General features: G+C 37.2%; 3 protein-coding genes across 7 annotated transcripts; all 3 read right to left on the reverse strand.

Annotated features, from left to right (window-relative positions):
• Positions 2,519-8,793, reverse strand: LOC109713146 (zinc finger CCCH domain-containing protein 36-like). Of its 2 annotated transcripts, none has more exons than XM_020237121.1 (6): positions 8,330-8,793; positions 5,750-5,917; positions 5,345-5,384; positions 4,808-5,031; positions 2,922-4,336; positions 2,519-2,830 (listed from the first exon to the last, which is right to left on the reverse strand). In XM_020237121.1, exons 1-6 carry the CDS (start codon positions 8,544-8,546, stop codon positions 2,801-2,803), a joined length of 2,094 nt encoding a protein of 697 aa, XP_020092710.1. In that variant the 5' UTR covers positions 8,547-8,793; the 3' UTR covers positions 2,519-2,800. The 2 variants fall into 2 exon arrangements, with proteins under 2 accessions (XP_020092710.1, XP_020092709.1); XM_020237120.1 differs by having other exon boundaries at positions 5,153-5,384.
• Positions 9,593-15,948, reverse strand: LOC109712878 (switch 2). Of its 2 annotated transcripts, none has more exons than XM_020236672.1 (8): positions 15,479-15,948; positions 14,782-14,888; positions 13,375-14,020; positions 12,884-13,131; positions 11,933-12,059; positions 11,571-11,846; positions 10,876-11,128; positions 9,593-10,610 (listed from the first exon to the last, which is right to left on the reverse strand). In XM_020236672.1, exons 1-8 carry the CDS (start codon positions 15,908-15,910, stop codon positions 10,261-10,263), a joined length of 2,439 nt encoding a protein of 812 aa, XP_020092261.1. In that variant the 5' UTR covers positions 15,911-15,948; the 3' UTR covers positions 9,593-10,260. The 2 variants fall into 2 exon arrangements, with proteins under 2 accessions (XP_020092261.1, XP_020092260.1); XM_020236671.1 differs by having other exon boundaries at positions 13,375-14,302.
• LOC109713452 lies at positions 16,556-23,976 on the reverse strand. Of its 3 annotated transcripts, none has more exons than XM_020237543.1 (13): positions 23,827-23,976; positions 23,559-23,698; positions 23,054-23,206; positions 22,129-22,259; positions 20,873-21,121; positions 20,058-20,236; positions 19,196-19,296; positions 18,281-18,445; positions 18,043-18,098; positions 17,907-17,964; positions 17,394-17,514; positions 17,197-17,310; positions 16,556-16,946 (listed from the first exon to the last, which is right to left on the reverse strand). In XM_020237543.1, the coding sequence occupies exons 1-13, from the start codon at positions 23,840-23,842 to the stop codon at positions 16,831-16,833; spliced, it is 1,599 nt and encodes a 532-aa protein (XP_020093132.1). In that variant the 5' UTR covers positions 23,843-23,976; the 3' UTR covers positions 16,556-16,830. The 3 variants fall into 3 exon arrangements, with proteins under 3 accessions (XP_020093132.1, XP_020093131.1, XP_020093133.1); XM_020237542.1 differs by having other exon boundaries at positions 17,188-17,310; XM_020237544.1 differs by having other exon boundaries at positions 16,868-16,960; positions 17,188-17,310.

The raw sequence follows: 25,886 nt of genomic DNA on the forward strand, positions 1-25,886 counted from the left end.
CGAACTCGAAACCTCGGATACTAACCATTAAGCCCTTTACCACTTGCTCTAGGGACGGTCGGTCGTACCATTAAATATCAAAATCCACTAAGAACATAAAAAAGCATTCACATGTGAGAATTTAAGCTTTTTTTTAATGTCAAATGATTTTGACACGTCGTCGTTGTTAACACTTGTGTCAAAAGTTAACAAAAATTTCAAATTATCAAACTTATTTGACACAAAACTAAAGTGCAGGATTGATATTTATTTAAATTTTTTATATAGAAAAATATATAAGACACAAGGATAAAGGTCATGTGGGGCTTTTTATAATTAAAGCCTAATTTTTCTCACGAGCAATTTTGTTTAGCGACCTCCTAAGTTGTAACTTGACAACAGATACTAGGATCAAGGAATGTAATATGCCTAAGTAAACAAAAATATCTACCAGAAAACCTCATCATAGTTTGCAAATTATCCATACCTTATCATTATTTTTTATAAACTTGCTACGTGACAACATTACCTTTATTTACTTGAACCGAACCGGGTTTATTGAGTGTGGGCACCAACCCGAATCGGCTCAAGTCCTTCATATATTTCTATTTTTTTTTACATGAACCGAACTGGATTGTTTAGTATAAGTGCCAACCCAAATCGGCTCAAGTCCTCCATATATTTCTTTCTTTGAGTGAACCGGGTCAATGTACCCGAACCAACTCAATTTTTTCTCTTTCATTGCTTGAACCAAACCGGGTTTCCTCTTCTTTGCTTGAATCATCGGACCGAACCAGACCAAGACCAATTGATCCATATCTATCTATAAACATATTCTATAATCTATAAACATATATTATTTTTCAATATTCTGCTGATGTGGCGCAACGTCCTTACTTTTGGAGTTTTTTTTTCTAATGTAGATGGCTTGCTTACCCTCTATCTTTATGTAACTCCCGTGTCCCCCAGTCTTCAATTTCCCTCCCTGCATCCTAACTCTCCATTCTTCTCCACATCCACTATACCCTCTCTCTGTAACTCCCGTGTCACCTTCTCTCTGTAACTCCCATGTCCCCCGTCTTCCCTTCTCCTCCCCGTGTCTCTCCGTCTTCCCCCCTTGCTATAACTCCCACTCTTCTCCAACTACTACGAGTCTTTGACCACACATTCCTTTTAATCCAAACCGCTACAATCTTCAATCAAATGATAGACATAAACCAATTATTTTCTCATCGAAATATCCAATGGTCGAGATCATACGAGATTCGTTAGCACTTTTTCCACAAGACCTTTATAAACCCTCTCTTCTTTACATCTCTCACACTCCCTCTTTTACGGTTTATGTCTTTTCTATACCCTCCGAAACGCTAGCTATACTCAAAATAGCATCATGGAATGATCCCCTTCGGAATCAGCGGAGCCCTGTAGTCGAAGAGCGACCTCACTTGCTTTGTGAAGTGGCCGAAAGTGGTGTGGATCCAGTGACAGAGGAGAATTCTCAAGCAAGGTTGAAGGTGCTCCCTGTTTTGAACCAGTTCACCAAAACCCTGAATAAGAACCTTACTAAACTACTAATATTCTCTTTTTTTTTTTTTTAGAGGTTTGTTAATACAATTACCTCATCTTTGTTGAATTATTAATAGTATTTATCCACTACTAACCTCTTTCTCTATGAATTGCTCAAAAAATTTTTGGCAAATCTCGCACACGGCTCAAAATCACCTAAAATTGGTAACATTTTGAATTATGTTCTGTTGATTTCATCTTTGATTGATCTAATTTTTGACTGAATGGATGGGATCCTTGAGGTGGGGAACAAGGCAGCAGATATCTTTGGGGAGGTTTTTCGCAAGTATTTAGCCAGAGGTTCGACATCGTTCGTAAAGAGGATCTCAGTCTTATTTGGTTTCCTTATTGCTCCTCTCTACAAGGGAGAACCCGTAAATTTTAGACATGTCCTGTGATTTATTTATATGTATGATTGTTTATATTATTCGGGTTTTCTATTTACTGTTTAATTTTAAAGATTTTATACCTTGCACATGTGTATTTATCTTTTCTTATAGTCTTACCAATTTTTTGACTTTGAGTTTAATCATATATATTGTTGAGTAAACAAATATAAAAAAAATCATCTTAGTTTTTTACCAATTCTTGCGAACTGTTTAAACTACTATTTTTCATTCCATATTTAGAGTACCATTTTCTATGTATTTGATAAACTGTATATTTCAGGCTTATTTTTTTTCAGACTAACATCGATGATAAACGATGATAGAAAAATAATTGCTTCAATAATGTCTATCCGTCGCATCGCACGGATAACTAAACTAGTTGACCGTTAAGAGCAATAATTGATAGTTATGCAAGAGCATTATTCGGCGATAGAAACAAAGAATATAATGTTTAGAATACATGCTAGAATTTTACCTCAAAACTGCAGGCTCATTACGAAACTCGAAGAATTTGGGTAGGAAATGCTTTGTTTATCCTAGTTAAATGAAGCATCAGAATACTTTGATATGCATTGTAAATTCGATTTTCGAATGTAGAATATGTACCTTGTGGGCACCTCAAGTTTTTTCTCTTATGAAAAGTCAGTAAGCCCAAACTAGAGATCCTCTGAGGAACATTAATGGCTCACTACAGCACCAATGCTCAAAGCTACAAGATAAAGTAAAGAACAATGTAGCACAAAAGCTTAAAACAAAATTTGCGGCTTACCATGAAAGATGCTTTGTCGATACAAAGGCACTGTCCGATCAAGCTCACTGAGTTTTTAGATTAAATCCAACGGTAGGTAATAGGTATTCATACAAGCTCAAGATTTACCGTACTTTTGCACATAACCCTGCACACAAACAGTTACACATAAAATATTAATAGATTGTCGAACTGAGTTTAGATTTATCTTCTGCATTGATCGCAACTCAAATCCTCACCTCCACAAGCTTCAAAAGCTTCGGCTTTGACGACGATAGATAGTTGTTGACGGCCTCTGTATTAGTTGGGACTTGTTGTATTGCACCGAGGACCTTCTCCACTGCTTTCTTAACTATCGTGTTATGAGAATCTTTACTTAAGCGGCCCTCCCGCCAGAAGGGTTTTACCAATTCCTTAACACAATCCACCAAGGCAGAGCGGAATACTTTCAAAGCCTTTGATTCTTTGTCACTTTTAGCCTTCTCAACTTGTTTAATGTCACAATTCGCCTCTTTGGCATTTGCACCTTCATTTACATGAGAAACCTTTTCCTTACGATCTTTAGGGTTAGATTTATGTCCTCCTCCCAGCTCCAATGAACTCTTGTTATCTAGGAGCTCTTCATGGGGCGGCGGAAGAGCATTTGTTGCTTTCTGGGAATTAGAACCATGATTAGGGTTTCCACTTAAATCAGTACTAACTTTCTGGGCATTGAATCCATGACCAGGGTTTCCACTTACAGTAGTAGCTTTCTGGGCATTTGATCCATGAGTAGGGTTTCCACTCAAACCAGTATTATCACTTATATTTCCTCCTTTGAGTGGATCAAGGCTATCAACAAATGGATCATATTGGTTTTGAGGGGCTGGTTTGCCAAGATGTAGACTACAAAAAGAAGATCGGAAAGGCACAGAATTCTCCCAAGCATTTCCCTGAATTTCTGCTCTCTTCTCCCTGAGAATCTTTTGATGTGTGCTGCTCTCCACTTCAGATCTCGAGAAGAACGGCGAAGAACTTCTTGGAAGTGAGGCAGACCAAGAATCATACTTTCCTCCGCCATTGATATGTTCCAAACTCGACGGTGTAGATCCACGATTTGATGAAGGGGAACCCGTTAGAGGGTTAAGAGAGTAATCAATAGTTGGGTTTAATAACTTTGAAGAACTATAAGAACTACGAGAGTCATATATTGAATAATGGCCCTGCTGATTGCTAAAACTGAGGGGCTCTTTCCCCCAGCCAGAAGCATGATGATTAATATAGCCAAGATAAGTTCTTTTGATGCCAAAAGGCTGTTGATATTCTTCTCGGATCATTTGAGGGCGACCCAGCTGATTCCTTGGAAATGTAGATGTTCTATTGCTTTGTGAATCATCTTGAGCGATAAATCCCTCTTCAACAGTCTTTGATGCATGTAGATGGTGCTCACCACTGAGATGTGGTAACGTATGGTTTTCACCACCATATGCAAGGACAAGGGCCCTTTGATGATCTATTTCTGATGAGGTTTCAGCATTTAATGAGTCTCGAGGCTCAAAAGATGCGGACAATTTTGGTGTCTCTTCTTCTTTGGCAGAACCTGTGGGCAATTTCGATCTTTCTGCTCCTTCGGTGGAATCAGTGGACAATTTTGATCTTTCTGCTTGTGCAGAGTCTAGAGACACACCATGGAGCAGTAAACATTTTTATTCTGTTCAAACTATCAGCTAAAATAAATTGCAGAAAACCTTCTTGAAAGTATAGCAACTTGAGTTCTGCCCCCGTGAAAAATAATAACCTATAACCTACATTTAACCCCCTCAATGTTTAGGTTGTTAATACTTAACGCCCTTCCATCACATTTTTTGTGTAGGAAGTGTTGGAAAGTATTGTAAAAATGCCTGGATATATTAAAAGGGGTATAATGGATATGTAGATTACTATCCAATATTTACTAACAGGTGCTGCAGAGAAAATTTAACAGAACGGAGTTAAGTGCTAACAGTATAAACATTAAGGGGGTTAAACGTAAGAGTTTAATTTTCGAAGCATGGGGCAAAGTGCAAATCGTGATCTTTTAAGGGGTTTCTGTGTTTAGTGCGGTACATTTGTTTCACAGAAAGCTCCTTAGAGGGGGCTAAAATACCTGTATGATCAGCAACGCCATCCTTCTTACATGGCCCTCCTACATCTTTCGGTGACTGGCTATCAGTGATAACCAGCTCTTTCTGGTGAAGAAATGTGCATGAATTCCCCTTTATACACCAGCCTCTAGCAAAGAAATCACATATGACTGCTGGCTTTTTTGTTGAATTCTCAAGTGGGGTGCCAGGAGAAGAGCTCCTTCGCCTTCTTCGTGGAGAGTTAAGACTGCAAAAAGATTCGAAAGTTATAAGTAGCTGTTAAAAAGTCAAAAAAAGAAAGAAATTTCTACACAATTGATGCAAGAAAAACAGGTTTAAAATTTCATTACATAGCAGTCGTTTTATACCTTGAGACACTACAATTTTCAAAAGAACGCAAGTCAGCATTTGTATGCAGAATTGGTACGTTTTGCTCCCCAATACGATCGTGTTTTGGATTCTCAATGTGAGTTTCGAACACATTCCCCCCAGACTCAGAACCATTCAGACCACGCGAGCCTATACGGGACCTATAATTATCATGAGCATCATCGATGTACCTTTTTGTATCTCTTAAAGCTTCAATAGGGACTTCGTTTCCTAAAATAAATTTGATATCTCCGTTAGCCAAGTAATTATCGAAAACATTACATCTTCAGGGGAAAAAAAGGGTCTGGTAGGCCTGGCCTCTAGATCAGCACCTTTACCCCAAGAAGCTATTAGGTGAAGAAAAGGTCTGCAGCTTCTGCTATGGTGAGGAGTAGATATGAGCTTCTGGGAAGCTCTAACAATAAGCTTCTACCCCTGCTGCACCAATAAACTATTTGGGGTTTTTGGTGAAAACCTGCTGGTGCTTCTTCAAAAAGCCATGCTTAAGCAGCATTTCTACAAAAGCTCCAGACAGGCTCCAGAGCTGCAGGCTTGACTCTACGGTTATGATCATTTAGGGTCAGATGAATCCTTACTTCTTGCTGCTTGCATCTCCACTAAAGGATCACAGGCGGTAATGTTACCGCCATTATCGTCCACCAATTGGCTAACGGATGCTGGATTGGCGCCAGATCTCTCATGAGCGGACGAATTTAGCTTCAGCTCCTCAGGACGACCTCCAGACTCTACCTTTGTCCTAGTATCTACAGGAAAAATATAGCGTTTTAAAATGAGCCACAATTACCCACCACTAGACTTGTAGCAAGTAAAACATTATGTAATCATAAAATAAAATTTTCAAGTTAAATTATCTATGGCCCATCGATACATTATACATATGGTTTTATTGGTTAACTGCCTTCTGTCAAGAAGATAGTCAAGTAGAAAAATTCATGGAGTAAGCTATAGCTAAGATCAAATGGAGATGTAGAATGGGCTCTTATAAATACAGCTGTCAAACAGAACTAAAAAGAGATAGTTCACCTCAGCAGTAACAATATTCAGTCAGCCTATAGTTAGGTTAGAGTCAAATCAGCCCAAAGGGTTCTGTCGGATTCTAGTTTTGGTTTCGTTGGGGATAGATTGCACCACTAGTCCCTAAAGTTCTAGCTACGTTTCACTTGCGCCCTCGAGCTTTTAAGTTTTACATTCAACACACCAAACTTTTAAAGTTCTTTCACTTTTAGTCCTTGACCTCATCTTATATTCAGTCAAAACCATCTGTATCTTCATATTCCTATTGCATGTAAAATTGTGATTGGAGAAAGATTCTTCCTTCCTAGTTTCCAAGCCTGATTCGGAATTGTTAAAATGGTTTTACCTAATTTATGGAAGCCTAATTTATCCTCGTTCTAGAACGCTTCTAGGACAACGATAGCAACACCTAGAGATGGTGGTGATGACACCTAGGGATTTTAGCACCCAATGGTTGGCTGTGGAGGGAGTGGCTTGCATTGGCCAACAGTGAGAGCCTAGTTGGCAATTGGCATCGTTTGAAAGTAGTCAAGGAGGTCGTTGAAGCAGATTTTAGTGTAATGCTGAAATATGAATGTTAGGGAAAGACAAAAGTATAAGAGGGTAAAGGCTTCAAGAACAGCTCCAAAGAGGTTCTCACTATATTCCATTTGATCTATATCATTGGAATTCCCAATTCAGCACTAAGCACAACTACAAAATAAACTTTTCTTCCTTATTTTGCGGGTGCACGAATGGTTTGGTTTGGCAGAGGGCAATTAAAATATTTGGGCTCACTTATGTATGTTCTCTTCCACACTCTTAGTCTACCTATCACCCTTATGTCACAATTTCAGATCCCTTCCAATATTTGATGCTCAAATGTAAATTCCTTAACATTTCACCTTGTATGTATACCAAACATAGATGATGAGAGGCAACAAGTTAAGGAGGTTTCTATTCTACCCGCGTGCTCTTAGGTGCCCAAGTGTCTTAATATCTGGCAAAATATATATATATAAGGTCCATATTGCTAGTTCCTTCATACTGATGAGTCGAACTGGATCTAAAAGTTTAAATAAGAACAGAAATACTTTACCTATTTATCACTTTCCTCGATAGTGCCTTCTCATCACCCTATTCTGATGGAGAGACTAAGAGAGTAAAGAAGAGAAAAGTGGAGAGGAAACCATTTTACCCTATTTGGCTTGAAATTTAGGTAAAATAAATGGAGAAAAGAACAAAGAAAGAAAGAAAGAGAGCAACTTAAATCCTAAAGACGAGAGGAAAACAAAGAGAAAAGAAAATGAATTTTTCTCCCACATATCGCTTCACTCACTTTGTTCCTGCAAGACAGGACTCGACAACTTTTCACCATCCACAGAGTAGCTCAATTGGCTCTATTTCCGTTCTCGTAAACAGCGACGACGTTGACTGATGCAAAGAGGAAAGTAAGCGATTATAATTAACTTACACACTTTCAGTCTTTCTAGGTTTATCCGCCCCTTTACACTGTCAATCAGTTTGATATCGCTCTTCCTTCGCTTGATCGAAAGGCATCTTCACAAGCTTCAGCACCACTTCTTATGGGAGAGGGAAGATTCAGACACAATGCTCAATAGTCCAAGCATAACTTCAAATGCCATATTTTAGTAGAACCTTCAAAACCCCTTTGATTTCTTTATGAGCATTATTTATTTCATTACTTGAGTTCGAACATTCTTAAAAGGAACATATCCGTCGTCAAACTTTTTCTCAATTCTTCGTGAATTTTTTGAACCTAATTTACCGCAAACTAATAGTTGATACTACTTTAATCCTCCTATTGTAATGAATAACACAATGATAAGGATAATATTACAACAAATTGATCTATTTTATTTTCTCATATTTTTCTATTCTTAAACTAACTAAACAAAATCTAAGTTAACTCTTCTTCGCTTGTATAGATGTATATATAAATCACATTATCTTTCTCTTTAATTCTCTTCTTTCCTCTCCTTCTCCATTAATCCAAACTGAAACAAATGCTATTCATAAACAACTCAAAACTAAATAAATTACAACAAACAATTGCAAAACATATCACCAAATCAAAATGTAATGATTCATACGACGAAATTAACCAAAAAAAAAAGGAAGAGAAAGGGAGAGGAACGAACCATCGCCATCTACGGAATAGGGCATGTCTCCTTCCCCATCCTCCTCCCCCTCCTCTTCCACCTCCTCTTCTTCCACCTCCTCCTCCTCCTCCAGCTCCATCTCTTCTTCTTCATCATCTTCTTCCTCTTCCTCCACTTCCTCCTCCACCTCCGCCTCGTCCTTTTCTTCTTCGTCCTCCGCGGGTGAACCAGGCTCCGATTCGGCGCACCTCGCCATCTCGGCTACGACGGCGATGGCGACGAGGAAGCGAAGGGAGAGGGAGCGGGGCGGCGATGCGATGATGGGAGGAGAACGAAGAGATGCGATGCGAGGGAGCGAGCGAGCGAGCGAGCGATCGATCGATCGATCGATCGAAGAAGCGAGTGTTGGTGGCGAGAGCGAGCGAGCGAGCAAGCGAGAGAGAGACCTTTTCGATCGCCACCGATTTGTTTTCAGGTTTGAGCCCTAGTTCGTTTGCCTCATTCATTATTATTTTCTTCTTATAAAATTTTTTAAAATTTTTAGTTTTGAATTTAATTTTTTGAAAGTTTTAAATTTTGAATCCTGCACGCACGAATTCAATACAATCGCAAGAAATCTATACAGTAAATTTAGTCAACGGCCCCAGTGAAAATAAAAAAAAAAAAAAAAAAGTATGAGCCAAGCACTCACACTTAAAACCCAACAAAATGATGGATGAGACCAAAAAAAAAAACTTTCAGGCTAAATTACATTTTTTTATCCTTACACTGTTGGGCACGTCCACACGTGACACTTTTATTCTCAAATTTTAATTTTTTATATTTCTAATTCAAAATTTTTTAAATTATATTAATTAAATTTCATAATGCAATTTAGTTGATTTAAGTTTGATATATCACTAATAAAAAAATAATTTGATAATATTACACTTAGTAACAAAATAATAATCAAAAAGTCACTTCACTTTCACATCAGCAACACGTTAATATTTAATCAACTAAATTTTATTATGAAACTTAACTACAATAATAATAATTTAAAAAGATAGATCCAAAATTATAAAAAATTAAAATTTGAGAACTGAAGCTTCATGTGGCACATGGAAGCAATTATGTTCTATTCATGAGCTTCATATTCCGGGAATTTGGTTGACAAAAGCAAATGCAGTAACAACTTTTTCTTTCCTACTTGCTTTTAAAACAAAGAGGATTTTGCAGACAAACTAACAACTAACAAAGAAAGGATAAGTCCATAGACGCATGCAATAGCAAAGAACTCAGAGGAATAAAAAAATTGAAACATAAACAATAACAACTTGTGCCTAAACTTGTTGATTAACAACAAAGCCATATATTACGAGAGGGTATTATTACATACTCAACTTGTCACCTGCTCAATTCCAAACATACTGAATAAAAAAGATCTTGTCGAGATATATACACGAAGCAAGCAAAAACACAAAACCGAAATAAAAAGAATCATCATCACCGTAACGAAAGCCTTCTAGCTAATTAGTTATGTTATGTATATAATTTTATATCTACACCGATATACAAGGGGTAAGGGTGTGTTTGGTAATTCCGTTCTCGGTACAGCAAATTCACTGACTTTGTGGAACTCAACATTGCGCGCATTGGGGAAGGACGAAGTCGAGTCCCCCCTCCATACACAAAGTAGGGGAGATTCTGCACAATTTTTAATGCGGGTCCTGTATAGAAATACTTGACTTCCAAAAATTACTCACCTTACCAAACATCGGAGGTTTTCGAGGAGGTTCGAAAACCTCCTCAAACTGGCGACTTACCTCTCCCACTCGGTCATAAACAAACACGCCCTTACTGAACAAACAATAAGGGCGGACCTGAAAGATAAACTATACATTTTTTAATTCTACAGTGAAGGGTTGCTGTGATTCACCTTTAATAACCATATTTGTTAGTTCCTTTCAGCGGTTTCAAGTTTCTATTTTCTAATCAACTTCAACCTTCTGTTTCTTCTTCTTCTTCTTCTTCTTCTTCTTTTTCTTGTAGTTCTGTAGCATTTCCATCCTCTCTAAATAAGAAGCAGAGAGTAACCACTTACTGAACTCGAGCTCCCCCATATTCATGTATCGAGCAATTCGACTAAACTCTCTTCTTTTTTGATGGGCTAACGAAGGTTCTCCTCCTCTCAACTTTACATGTTTCCTTTCATGGCTTCTATCTGCTGCCTTGGTAGGAAAAGTCTTGTTGGTATCATCTTCATGGGTACTTATTCCACCATGATTTCCTCCCATTTTCATGTTAACGACGTCTTCGTTGCGATGGGCATACACTATGCCTGTTAAGAGGAATCTTCATCATTTTAAAATAATTAACTCCACTGGGGTTAAAAAAAAAATGCCATGCTAAATTAGTTGGTTCACATAAATCAGTCAACATACATGGTTGACAGGGTTCCCAAGAGTACGAGACGAGATTTTTTTTGAGTGGGAAGTTGACCGGCAATAACTTTGTCCCTATTTAACTAAATTAAATAGCAGGATCGAGGAAATAATTTCACAGAAATTCCCTCCAGAGACGGACATGTTTTAAAGGAATCTTACCCAAATCATCCAGTGTTGCCTCATTTTCAGCACGAGTTGCTTCCCCATAAGACTTCAGTAAGTTTGATACCTTATTGGCTTCATTAGCATTAGATTTAACATCAATTTTCAGGCTTACTGGCACATTATCTGTTCCAGTATTCCTCCCTTGCTCCTCATGCATTTCAATGATCTCACTTGTAAAAAGCTTGTCAGACAGGTCTCGGAACAGATTGCAAATTCCAAATAACTCTCCTTGAAACTTCTTGCAGTCCTGTACAGTAGCACATGAATCCAATTTGTATTCAACTTGTATAAAAAAAAAAAGTGGGAAGATGATTGAGATAGAAGCATAACTTGAATGGAATTTTGATGATTTGATGCAATCGTATTCTAAGAAGCAATATGCACGTAGATGAAACCAAAGCTAGTGCAATTTTGGTGCATAGTTTAATTGAATACTACTTCTGAAAGCATCCACAGACTAACTAATGTAAAGTGTGATCTAATCTGGAACTAGAAATAATCTCATATTGGCAGCTTAAAGCTGTGCAGGTAATCTTGGCTTAGTCTAATCAATTGAAATATAAGGGATGAACATGACGCAAACAACTTGACTATCAAAGCAACCAAGAAAAGAAATAAAAAGAAAAGAAAAAAAAAACTCACAAAATGTTAAACTAATGAAGTCTACATTACATTGACTTAAAAATTACCTGAACACCTTCAAAGTAACGCTTTTCCACTTTCCCCGAAACAGCGATATTGGAAAGCTGCTGTTTATACACTTGCCGTGAATAAACAAGTTCTTCAAACGAACCAGCAGCAAGTAAACGAAATACTACAACATGCCGTTTCTGTCCATAGCGAAACGATCTGTCTTGAGCCTGCAAATCTTGTGCTGGATTCCAACTCGGATCGAATATTACGACACGGTTAGCACTCACAAGATTCACGCCTAGATTACCTGCCCGAGTTGATATTAGGAAAACCTGTGATTAAAATGGAGCTTAGAACAGGAAAAAAAAAAGAAGGTAATATGCATAACAAGTGCAGCATTTCATTTAAAGAGGAATACCTGTTTACTTGGACTTCTGTTGAACTCATCAACAAGTGACTGACGTGCATTCATGGGAGTTGAACCGTCGAACCGGGAAAAGCAATAGCCTTTCCGTATTAGGAACTTCTCCAGTATGTCAAGCATCCTGCTAAAAGTTTCAGTTTGAGCTATATCATCAAAGAAATGGAAGTTAAATGGTTATAGCTGCAAGTTATAAAATGCAATATAGATAACAGAGAATAAATCCAAGCTACTATTACATACAAATACCCACTTCTATATAAAGTACATGCAAAGACCCCCATCTATACATTGATAATTTTTAATATATTTAGGGGTGATGACTTGGCCAAATTTCAATACAACCAACTAAGGCAGTACATTCAACATAAGTAGTGGCAATATCGAGCTTTCAAACACATAGCCATGACGTGGAATTTCAATACCAGCGTATTACGCATCACTTATCACAGATTTGTGATACATGTATGTTAAATGATAGCATCTTAATAGTGGATACCACACACATTAATTGATGAGAAAAGCTAGAAATAACGATGAGGCTGTAAAGCTCTAATCAAAATCAAACAGGTACTGACACATCTTCCTGTATGTGTTTGATTCTCTCCCCATTTACCCCTTAGCTTCTTGCATGTGTTTGATTCTCTCCCCATTTAGCCCTTCTTTTAACAAAGAAAAAAAAAGCATAAATCAATGCTCATCTTCAAGATGCTTTATCTTTCAACTGGTTCAACAAAGGCAATTACTTCCCTAGATATTAACAATGCTTGGCTCCATAAAATAAAAAGAACAGTTTAGCAACAATTCAATCTAACTTAGGTGACTATTATTTTGCTAGCAAGAGCAGGACATGCTAGAAAGATGTATATGTCCAAGCAAAAGTTTTAGTTTCCAATAAAATTAATTCAGGATTCAAACGATTCAAACAATTCAACAAAGGAATACAACCTGACAGAGTAGCTGAATAGAAGTATCTTGTCACCACGCGAAGTCCATGATGCCAACAGCTTTTCCAATGCTCGCATTTTCCCACAATGTTCTGCATCACTAAGGCCCATGAAACTTTCACTTTTAGCACCACCGCCAACCAAGCCAATATCATCACCAAAGACAGCAGCTGCTAGTTCAGAATCCTTCTTTTGTTTCTCACTTTCATCCTTAGGGCTAGGCTTTATCAGCTCCAGGTGATTGCTAATCTGTTCAAAAAGCACATCTCAACTTCTAAAAATAAGAGAGTTAGCATTTGCAGGGGGAAACAAAAGATGAAATTTCTTTTTTCCCGTAAGTATACCACTGCAAGCTCCAAAATTTGTGTAAATACCACTGCAGAGCTGTCATAAGAGAGGTTTTCAAAGAATCAGAGGTGCTGTGGAGATACCAACCAACTTTCAAGGTATTACACAAATTTTTCTTTTTTCAAGGGTATAAGACGTAATTACCTGCTGAAGCTTGACTAGGCAAGGAAGAACGAGGCAGAAAGGGCACAAAGCACAACCATCGGGGTTGTCCTTATGGAGATAAGACCAAATAATGCCCTTAGGCTCAATTTTTTTACAACACTCCACCTGAGTTAGAGGACTTCCACAGCTACAAGGAAGATCTTTATTTACAAGGCACTGTATATCAGGTTGTTGCAATAATCTCCTGTAAACACGCTTCTGTAGGTCACTCATTTTGCAGAAAACAACGTTATCTTCTTTTCCAAGCATCAGATGCCCTATGGTCTCCTCCTTTGTCCTTCTTAATAAATATTTTCTTAGAACTGCAACAAGGTGCTTTTTGCGCTCATCAGCAATTTGAATAAATCTTTCAGGAGCACTGAACCTCTGACCTTGCTTTAATGGCTCATCATAAAAAGCTCGAAAATGCTCTCTATCTCCCAAAGACCCAGGTGCAACCCAGTCAAACAGATTAAATAATTCTAATATCTTGTTCTGCATTATAGTCCCTGTGAGTCCATACCTTTTGCTTGTTCTTATTCCTAAACATGCTGTATAGAGTTTAGATTTTTCATTCTTTAAACGATGAGCTTCATCAACAATCACAATTTCCCATGAGATCTCAGATAAAATTTTGTCATGAATCCTGAAAGTGTCAAAACTAGTTATGAGTATCTCCACGCATTGTGCCTCAATTTTATCTAGTATTAATTCCCGATTAGGTCCGTGATAAACAGCGACTGTGAAATCCCCCCATTCAGAAAACTCGTTTTCCCAGTTGCGAATTACAGTAGTGGGGCAGAGGATAAGTACTGGACCTTTATTCATATAATGGTCTTTCGTGTCTTTCAAATGGTCTCCTTGTTCAGGGTCTTTTCCCATCACAGCAGCCAAAAAGGCAATTGTTTGGATGGTCTTCCCCAAGCCCCTAATTTGGAAAATGAAGTGAACAAATAGATATTTACATTATAGAGATATATATCTATAAGGATGAAGAAAGGAAGAGAAAAACTACATAAAAAGGTGGGGGGATAACAGATTTCTCAATATCTCTATTTGTGTTTTTGGGATCCCACAGAAGGCTTGACAGTTCAATTGGTAGTAGAGATATAACAAAATATCATCTCGTCATCCTTAACTAGTTCGATTTGCAACTAATTTTGAATAAGATTATTTAGCCATTGCATGTTTTTCTACAAGTATCACGTCTCCATCTATATGCTATTGCAAAACATTCCTTTTGGACATGGCCCTTGTCTATCCATCATTTATACCAGTAAAAGTCTTATCATTTAGGGATCAAATCAGATTATTGATTATAAGAATATTGCACAAGGAAAAATCATTAAATGTAAAAGGAGTAAAAGGAAGAGTACAAAGATATAAAACATCTTTCTCAAGGCTTACATGTCATCCCCAAGTACGCCACCATGGTTGTTCTTGTACAAATTATACAAGAACCTCACGCCATCTCTTTGATGTTCAAGAAGCCTACAATTGATTGATGCAGGAACCTACCCAAAAAAAAAAGCCTCACTGGAATAAACAATAATTTTAGTAAAATCATTGAATGGAAAAGTGCAGCTTAGAACTTAAAAAAAAATCTTAATGGAATTTTTACTAGCGCATGATTTTGTCCAGAAAAGTCCAATTCGGTACATCTACAATATAAAAGGCATATTGTATCAATAATAAGATTCAGAAGTAGACTTTCGAACCAGGGATTCCATCAATAACAAGTAAAGATGCCAAGAAGCAAAATTGAACTTAATACCAGTGGAAAGGAAAAATAATAATAATAATAATGAAATCCTTATTTTCTGCAAAGATTTGATTTCAGAATCTATCAAGACGTGCAGCCAATTCGTAAACAAGTTCCCGAATTAGTTATTTTTCGTCTCAACTTCAACTCACATTGTCCCTCAAACAGCATCAGAGCTTACTACCCTAAAAGTAATTGACCTAGCCACAACATAAAGAAAAAGTTTGCAAGAAAAGGATTAGTTCATGAATGTGAGTCCAGGAAACAATAATTCTTGTTAGACAGGATAATTAACAACTAAACCCTAAATTTAACCGGAAAAAAGGGGGAAAAAAGAAGAACCTGCACGATCGGATCCTCCCGGGGGGACGAGAGGACCAAGGGCTCGTAAGGCCCCCGCACCTCGAAAGAGAAAGGCTGAGAAAGAACGGGCTCCCGATTAGGGCGAGATAGTGCACCGTCCCTTTCACCATCGTCGTCCTCGTCCTCGTCCTCGTCTTTGTCGCCTTCTTCTTCCTCTCGTCGTCGTGGGGGCGGAGGCGGAGGCGGAGGCGGAGGCGGAGGAAGCGGAGGTGGATCGGAGGAGGAAGAGGAGGAGGAGGAGGAGGAGGGGAGGTGGAGGCGTTGGAGCTGCTGAGAGAGCGAGGATTTGGGGGGTTTCCTCAGAGGAGGAAGGGGTTCGGAGAGGGAGAAAGAAGATGCGGCGGAGGAGGAGGAGGTGGTGGTGGTGGTGGAGGAGAATCGGAGGGTTTCTTTGAGGCGGTTTAGGGACATGGTGTGTGTGCGTGTGAGAGAGAGAGAGAGAGAGAGAGAGAGAGAGAGAGGGGCGGTTTTCGACCGTTTGACTTTATTGACTGAGAAGGTAGTATATATAGTCGGTTTTTTATATTACATGACTCCCCCTGATTTTTTTNTAGTGTGTTTTCGTTTATTTTATTTAAAAATAAATTTAGCTGAAAATATAAATCAATTAGAATTTAAATTTAAAATTTTAGATATCAATTATCAAATTTTTTATCGCTTGTGCTAGGACGATTGATTATGCGGTAAAAATTTATATTACAGTTTGTTATTTTGCCAAATCTCCTGCGTGAAACATTCTCATCTCTTGCCGACTCCTAATGTGACTGTTGATATTATCCCTACGTTTTGAGTAACAAATTTAGAACGTAGTTTTTATCTTTTTATCTCCTAATTATTTGTAAATAATTTACTCCACTAGCCCAACAGTTACCTCCCAGACAACACGACTTCCTAGGCATTAGTAGAGCTTTTCGACAAGATTAGCTTTTACAAAAACTATAATACATTTGTTTAACTATTTTCCATTCAGGATTTGAATTAGTTCAGAAAATTTAGCCAAGTTTAGTATACTTTACTTTAAGCAGAGAGAGAGGAATTGTAAATCTGTAGAGATTGAAATTACTCTGAAGCACAATAAGCTCAAAATTGACCCCTCACAACACAGGTTACTTCCAAAATGTTAGCTTCAGTAAAGGATATACAATAGAAAAAGGGTTTAATTTATACATTGGATTAACTTTTCTACAGCTCTCTACATTTATCCTTCTAATAAGATTGAACCAACAAAAAGTCACCTAAATATTTTGAGCAAGAGGCAGCTTCAGGAGCCTTTTAACTTACTTTCGTCGCGTCGTTCTCTGGTCACTGATTATGAAATCAGGGGGGATTGATCAGGTGCCATGCATGTAAAATAGCCCCTTGCGTGATCCCAACCACGCCCCCCAACTATGGCTTAGTTCGAAAGGACGGTCCTCATGGAGTTCCGATTGCTCTGGTTTACAAGACCCTGCGATCAATAATCTACAATGTAAAAAAGGGATATAAGCAAACAGACATTCCGCTTTTGCTATGTTGAGAAGCTAAAAAAGCTTTTGGACCCAGAAATGCTTCTATTTGAAGCTTCTGCTCACTCTCTAGCAGGAAGCTGCAGAGCAGATTTTAATGAAAATGAAAGAACGAACACTACTCAAACAGCATTTCTACAAAAAGCCCCAAGTCTGAAATATATCAGTAGTTTGATGACTAACAAGGCAAACCTTCGCCGCTTTCCGGCCAACAAACTCTGGTGAATATCGAGTTTGCGACGTTTTCTGCAAAAATCAGCTCACTCGTCTTGACGCTCCAAATGCGCACCACACAGTCTTCTCCACCTGGAAGAAGCATGTCCAAATTAACTTCTCGAATACTACTGACATTGCATGAGAGTGAGAGAGAGAGAGAGAGAGAGATGGACCTGATAAAAGAAGTGTTTCAGATGGGTTTACAGCAAGCTGCAAATGGGTGTGGGAATTTACATGGCCCTCATAGCTCTGGACAGCTCCTCTTTGAAGAAGTCGGCGATCAAAGAGCTTAATCTGTATAACAAAAAGGAAAAGAAAAAAAGCATGAAATATGCTATCACGATTAGGATCAGATTTGTATATCAAGGCGCAAATCTTGTTGGGTTTCAAATAGAACGGGAATATTGAACAGTTGCATCCCATATGACATTTGAGTTCTATAATAATTCTTAGCAAAACTATGCCTCGAAGTTTTAAAAGATAAACACAGTTTCATTTCATAGCTAAAGATCCCTACAGGTATTCCAAGTGTAGTCATTTATATTTAAAATAAATTCCCTCATATTTAATCAGTAGTTGGAACATAGACTTACAGATCCATCCATGGAACTCCCTAAGAAGTACTGCTCATCTGACTGTAAAATAAATTCCCTCATATTTAATCAGTAGTTGGAACATAGACTTACAGATCCATCCATGGAACTCCCTAAGAAGTACTGCTCATCTGACTGAAGAGAAACTAAGCTGCATATCCATAATAAGAGATTGTTACCAAAACAAAAGACTGTCCATGTAACAACGTTTGCGAACTATATAATTTACCTGCAAACAGCGGAAGGCATGTAAACTACACTTGAGGAATTCAACTTTCCATTCATCTGTAAAAAGAAACCAAGTGGTCATCCGTAAATAAATCTGATATTCATACGAGAAATGGATTCGCCATTCAAAGTTGGCGCACCCTGTTCCCTTTTGCCGATTGAGTATAACTACAAAAAAGATGGAATATCGCGTCTCGCGTATGATAAGTATCTGTACGACATATTTATTAAAATGGTACCTGAACCCTTCGTTTGACAGACCTTCTATCGTTCCTTAATAGAGGAGCTGTCCTGTGAGGATTAGGTCTTCTAGCAGAAGGTTCAGCAGAAAGCTCTGATTGTTTCTGCCGAATATCAACTGAAATGATTGCTCCATTACGATGACCACATAGAACAACATTACCCTACATTGAGAAAGAGATTAAAAAAAGTATATCTGATACTACAAGCCAAATTATTGGAACCCCAGTAATTCGTACGTATTAAAGCAAAAGAGAGAGTTTGCTACAACAAAATATGATTAATCCAATTGCCCATGCAATGTGATCAACAACAATCATTTACATTCAGCCGTCCTGATCGATTGTGGCTTAACGAATTGAGTACAAGTAGATCGTGTTAAGCATCTGTGGAGGTTCCAGGTAAAACAAAACAGGGGGAACTTCAAAAAGACCCCTGTCACATAAGCTGATTGTACTTTAATATCATGCAGCTCACAGTGTAGCACATTGCTACCCTGTGGTTGCTACTTCGATTTTTCATGAAGAATTGCCATTAATACGCCATTAGAAAGGATATCAATGTGCTTTATTTTTAAACAACATGATGATTAACAGGGTACAGTGGCATACCAGGGGAAGGGTTTTCACAACTTCCATAGTTGTAATTTTGTAGTGTTTCAACGAGACAAGTAATTATCACTTGCTCATTTAAGACAGCTTCGGTAAGCACTTGCAAATCAAATTAGTTTTCCATAGAAATGCTGTATTTTAAATAGGTATCTAGAAAGCACGATGCAACAAGTGTTGCTACAACAAAGTAAAAGAAAAAAAAAATAAAGGAAAAAGATTCCTCTTAAGAACGACACATTAAACATTAAGAAACAACAACAACAACAACAACAAAAAACTATTAATTTTGATTTGTTGTATTACCGATGGAACATATCGCAACGAAAGAACATCACTCTTACTACGATTCAGCCATGACACTGCTGCGGTTTCTAGATTTACCAAAGCAGATCCAACATTTGTACCTATGGAAAAAGAGATGATAAGAAGTTAGTCCACTTCACTTATGCCACAAGTACCATGTTGTGGATCAACCAAAAATCGCAGTACGAGTATAAAAGCACACTTAAAACATACCCAAGTTAAAAGTCAAAAACCTGAACTCTAGATGTGAACAAGTATGCAAGGCAATGACACTAGTATGATCCAACTAGTCAAAGCTCTATTTAAAAGACACAACAGCAACAAAACCATATGTCCAGTTAATAGGGATAAGCTGCATATGCCTTTTTGTTTTCAGCCGTATCGTGGGTTTTATCATTCATAAAAAAGGAATTATCATATTTTTACTTCCCTTAGCAAAATTGTTTTTGGACTTCCTCTCCTAGCTAAATTTTATGCGCCAAGTAGACTAATGTTCTTTCTATTGCAATTCATGCTTTGCAGTACATCTGAATTCTGATCCAGCTAGAATATCTTCTAGGAAATACAATAACTTCAAGTATGCACAACAAGGCACAAACCAAATTTCTAACGAGCTAAAATGTGGAAAATCCCCGGAAAATGTCGTTATTTTAATTCTGCCCACGTGAAATATCAGAACCTATAAGTTACCCCTCGAGTTATACGAGGCTACTAATCTGGCCCCTCTATCAGGGATCTATTAAGGGCCAGCAGATTAAAATTATACATATCAAAGGATCTATACTCGGACAAAGGATCTATACTCGGACAGAGAAGCCAAAAGAAAACAACTAAAATATCACAATAGGTTCTTAGAACTCACCAACTGCAGCTTGCGGCCCATACGCATAACAATCAGCAGCCCATATGGTCCTGTCAAAACAGGCAATCTCTGAAGTTCTGGTCTCGACAGGGCAAGCACGTATTCTAAAATCTAAAGGCTCACTGAGATTCAGAACATTCAAAGAACCACCGGACTCTCCAGATCCAAGCGTTGTCACCATGTTTTCCAATGTCAAGTAATCCAAGTTCAATATCATGACATAACTTTGTCAAAAGTACTATCGATAAAGCAATCAGACATACATGGAAGTGATACAAGTTAATGTCAATAAGATGAAAATGAATGAAGAGTCCCTTGATTACCGATCATTTTGAAATGACAACCCCTTGATTACCGATCATTTTGAAATGACAATCCACCACCCACCCACTCCCCCCCTGCCCCGCCAAAAAGAACAAAGAAAAAAAAAAGAAAAGAAAAGAGTAATTCATTATTTTCATTAGAACCCCATCAACTTTCAGTTCTTTTGATTTGATTTATTTTGAATTGAGGACACCGCCGAACTTAACAGCTACGTTAGCAAGAGTTCATCAAGTGTTAACAAAATTTGCAATCCATCAACTGAAAAGCAGGCAAAAAAATTAAATTTAATGGAATTGACATCAAATTGACTGAATAGCCAATTAACCGATGAACATAACTCAAATAAAAAAGAAGCAAAAGTTGAGGGGGCGTCAATCCAAAAACATTGACATAGAGCGGTCTATTTCATAATTGCCTACGGTTGAGGAGGTCTCTCTCCACATTTGTTATTAATAAATAATAATAAAGGCACCATATATGGTTCTGGATACAGTGCATGCTGGTAGGATGAACTGGCATTAACTGAATTAGAAAATTGATAGCCAAGCTTCCTTATGCAAGATATGTTGGATGTGAAACTTGGATAGGATGTACACCATGTACTCCAAATTGCAGAATCATATATAGCTTTTTGATTCCTTGAGGGAGACCAAATAGGCCTTATAAAGGCTTCATCACCATAACAAAAGTCCACCAAAACATTTCCAATCCCAGCCAAAACATTTCCAATCCCAAAAAGACTGCAAAACAAAATTCCAAGAAAAACATCATACGTTAACTTAAAAAACTAGCACAAATACTTGTATCATAATCTGTTGGTCAATTAAATAGCTTTGACAAACAAAACTTTCTACTTAAACACGTAGTTACTACACTTTCTATATATTGCAGTTCCATCCCTGGCTGGGATTGGAAAAACTAGCACAAATACTTGTATCATAATCTGTTGGTTAATTAAATAGCTTTGACAAACAAAACTTTCTACTTAAACACGTAGTTACTACACTTTCTATATATTGCAGTTCCATCCCTGGCTGTAGGGAATAAATAAATAAATAAATATTCTGAGAAAAAAGAGAATAGACACTTTAAAGAAAAATTAGATTTCCTCTTTGATTATCAGACATGAAACAAGAAAGTTTAGGGACTAAAATGTTTAAGTGCAAACGTCAGGAAACATGTAAGTTGAATCAAGTAGGCCTAACAATTCCAGTTCAAGGGCAGTCTTAGGCAGTGCCAAGGCATTTGTTTGATGACCACTGAATGAGAATGTATCTCAATAATCTTTAAACATACCAACGTAACACTGCAAAATGAAGAAAAAAGTAGAACTAAAGCAAATAGGAACTCCGACTACAAATTATTCTCCAAGAAATTAATAATATATGATGACTTCAAATGATATGGCTATCTAGTTAAATCTGAAAACTGAGTTGCAAACTAAATGATTAACAAGTCACCAAACTAAAAACGTAACCTAACATCTTTTGATGTAGCACTTAATGGAGAGAAAAAATATATAAAGTGTCCGCATTCAATTGACGAATATTGTCATTGAGTTGTCCCGACTTTAATGTGCAAAGGAGCTAAATTTCATTTTCCCTATGCATTTTGAGTAATCCCATGCTCTACTACTAAAGTAGAAATTCAGCATCCTAAACATCTCAAGCAGGCTCTTTTTCATGCAGGCACTTTTTCATGCAACAATTTGCAAAAAAGAGGCTACAACTTTGAAAGCATTTATTACCTGATGGCACCCATCATATTACCAGTTGTTAATAATTTCGTCTCTCTTGAGCCACTTGGTGTTTGAACAATCCCATCCAATTGTTCTATGGCAGCATCAGCTACGTTAGTTGTGCTTTGATAATTCCATACCTGTTACAAATGTTAAACTAAAAATCAAGCCACACTGCGTATCAATAGTCAACAATATGTAACAGTGGTCATGATGGAGAATGAAAAATGTAGTAAAATCCATTATGAAAAGACAAAGAAGCTTACCCCAGAATAAATTCTAAGATATAATTATCATTGAAAATAATATTTTTGTAAATTTTAATATTTTCTCTGACTCGTAGTCTTCATCTAACCAAACAATGGAGTCTAGTATGAGGGGATTAAAACTTTTCACTCAATGCAATTTTGCTTCGAAGCCCCTTTAACCTAGGTCTTCCCAGGTCAACATTCCACCCAACTTTAGGGTTAAAAGTGCCCTTCAACATTTCACCCCATGCAACAATGTGTACCAAACACATGTAACAGGAAGGGAAACGTTACCGTAGCATTTCACATCCTTTATCCCTGTGCCAAATGGTATACGCATGTTAATCTACCCCTTCTTAGGCAGTACCGTTGCTACACACAAAAAACTATTTTTCAATATGATGCTGCTCTGAATAGACAAACATAGTTCATCAATACCTAAAAATTACTCTGCTATTTCACAAATATATTTTATATTCTTCGATATTTCAACTTCTGTTCCAATTAGATGATGTTAAATTATGATTTTGTCTATTACCACTTACCAAAAGTGAACTTCCAATTATGTTGCTCTCAATAGATAAAACATAGTGCATCAATAGCTCAGTACCTATAGTTACATCGACTATAGCAACTAGAAGAGAGGAAATGGATTGTTGCACACATTAAGCAAAATTAATGCATACCATAGGCCGCGAAGCTTGCACCTTCTGGTACTCTTGCCTGAAACTGCATCTAGTTTTATTGGAGAAAATAAGACCACCATGTATCTCCCTACTAAGAAGAAGCTCAGAACCTTTTATTCTCTTTTTCCACCGTGTCAACTGCACTTCATTCTTCTGCAAATAACAGAAATATCATATATCTCCTCACCAGAGCACTCAAAATTCGTACTTTTAACATGAATGAAAGAAAACGAAAGAAAGAGAAAAAGATTCAAACGCTTTGACTCGCACTATTTACGGACCCTTTTCTGGAACAACCAAGCTTCAAACTACTAGAGAATGGTGCTTTTAATCTTTCAAATTCAACACTCTCCCGCTCATCAAAGCTCGAGACTTTTCAATAGGCTTAAATTATATGGAAAGACATTCTGATTACTCGAAAGGCTTAAAACTACTAGGGAACGATGCTTAAAATATTTTTAATTCAACAGAATTTAACATTGCAAAAGCTATAGTTTGCCTATACCTGATCCGGAGCATCACGAGACGAAGAAGAAGGATCGGAGGAGGACGAAGATGAAGAGAGAGGGCGCTTCGATCCGGCGATAGGGCCTTTAACGGGGAAGTAACGGTTCTTCTCCGGATCGAAATAGAACCCCGGGAGATCTAAAGAATCGATTCTTCGCATTAGGGCACAATTCAACAGCAAAAAAATTCGAAAAATAAAGAAAAAATAGCGCAAAAATCGGGTAAAAAATAGGGCGGCAGAGGGGGAGAGTGCTAGGGTTTCGTACTCTTCGGGGGAGGCATCTCCTCTCTCGTCGGAGGGGGACAAGGGAGCTTGTGGAGAGCACTATAAGCAATGGTGTTTCCGTGTTTGAATCCCCTCGTTAGCTCTTTATAGAGGGCGGTGGAGAAGAGGAGGCTTAGGCCGTGGCCGTGCTCTCCCGAGAACGGTAGCGGCGCGGTGCGGGTAGGGATGTTAACGGGTATAGATACCCGATACCCTAAACCCTAAACCCGAAATTTTTGTCCGAGTCTGAAACGAAACCAACTGCTCTATCTAATGCTAAACATATATAATTTCAAATACAATCATAAAAAATAAAAATCTGATGAATTTGAATTTGTATATAAATTTTGTCTATACCCCAATCTAAATCCAAATTCGAATTTCACATTGTATAACATATATAAAATCTACGATGTTATATTTAAATTTTAATATAATATAATATAATGTAACATGTTTGAAATATGATAAAGAACAATAATTGTTTCATATTCGAATACTGGTTTCGTATTTTGGACTTTTCCTCGGATTTAGTGTTCAAGTTTTGGGTTTAGCTGTTGGTTTCGAATGCGAATATTTGACAATCCGTCATGAATCCATCTTGTTGACACCCATAGGTGAGACTCCGCTGGTTTGAGTGGTACATATAATATATAGGTGCATTTATGACTTATCACTAAGTTTTTATGTACCCAATTCGTAGTATGATATGACATGATACGATATGACATGACAAGATGAAGCAATGATTCGCACCAAGACCTTTGGACGGACTTTTTTCGAAAATAATCTTGTGAAATTTCGTATTTGCCAAACCAACCCTGTGAAATTTTTATTTGTGAAACTAACACTCCTCTCGCCACGTAGGCGCCACGTCAGGGATTCCTCAAAAAGACGGTGAATTATTCATCGTCTTTGATATTTGTTGTGAAGGCGGTGAATCGTTCACCGTCTTCATAAGGCGGTGAACCATTCACTGTCTTTAGTACAAATTCCTACTCTGCGCAAATCTTTCCAAGTCCATAATATGGTGCCCTTGATAAGACGGTGAATCGTTCCCTATCTTCTCGAGGGCACAGAAACGGCGGACTTGAGAGGGCGAAAAGGGGAAGGGCGGAAAGGAAAATTTTGCACTCACCGTCTTCTAAAGACGGTGAATGATTCACCGTCTTCTAAAGGCGGTGAACCATTCACCACTTTTACAACAAAAATTACAAAGACGGTGAACGATTCACCGTCTTTTTTAGGAATCTCTGACGTGGCGCCCACGTGGCGAAAGGAGGGTTAGTTTTACAAATAAAATTTTAGTAGAGTTATTTTGCCAAAATCGAATTTCTGGAGGGTCATTTTATAAAAAAAACCCCATTTGGACTGTATGGCTAGGAGGGTTATTTTTTTTTGAAGGACAAGTTCATACATATTTATGTAAATTTTTAACATTACATATATATTTCTATAAAAGTATAATTATATATTTCTTTAAAGTTATAAAATATATGAAATTAATGAAATTAATTTCTAGTGATTCAATATTGTTAGTTGATTATTAATTTTTAATTGTGAGGATTGTTATGTCGAATAAACAACAGTTATTTCATATTGTTTTTTATAATTTATAATTTACCATTTTATGTAGAATGATCAATTATTATATTTCCTCTTACAATTTATTACTTTATAATCATTTAAAATTATATTAGCTATTATTTGATTTTGCATATAAACTAATAAATAATAATTTATTATATTAAGCAAGTTAGATTAGTATTTTTTTAAAAGCACAGAAGTCTCCGTGCTTTTAAATTATTTTCGAGAATAGAATAACTGATTCAGTGATCAGCTCTACCAGATATGATCTACAATATTATAACTATCTAGAAACCAAACTTCATAATTTTTTTACTTTATTCATCTAATAAGCAAGCAGTCTCAAAATAAAGAACTAAAAAAAAAATCTCACAAAAACAGTGATTGAAGACTTAAATTTCAAATCAAAAGTACCGATCTTGCTCTTGTTAGAAAAAGAATTTTTTATTAAAAATTTAACTAATTTGGATTATC

The sequence above is a fragment of the Ananas comosus genome, linkage group 7, assembly GCF_001540865.1.
Source record: "Ananas comosus cultivar F153 linkage group 7, ASM154086v1, whole genome shotgun sequence".
Lineage (NCBI taxonomy): Eukaryota > Viridiplantae > Streptophyta > Magnoliopsida > Poales > Bromeliaceae > Ananas > Ananas comosus.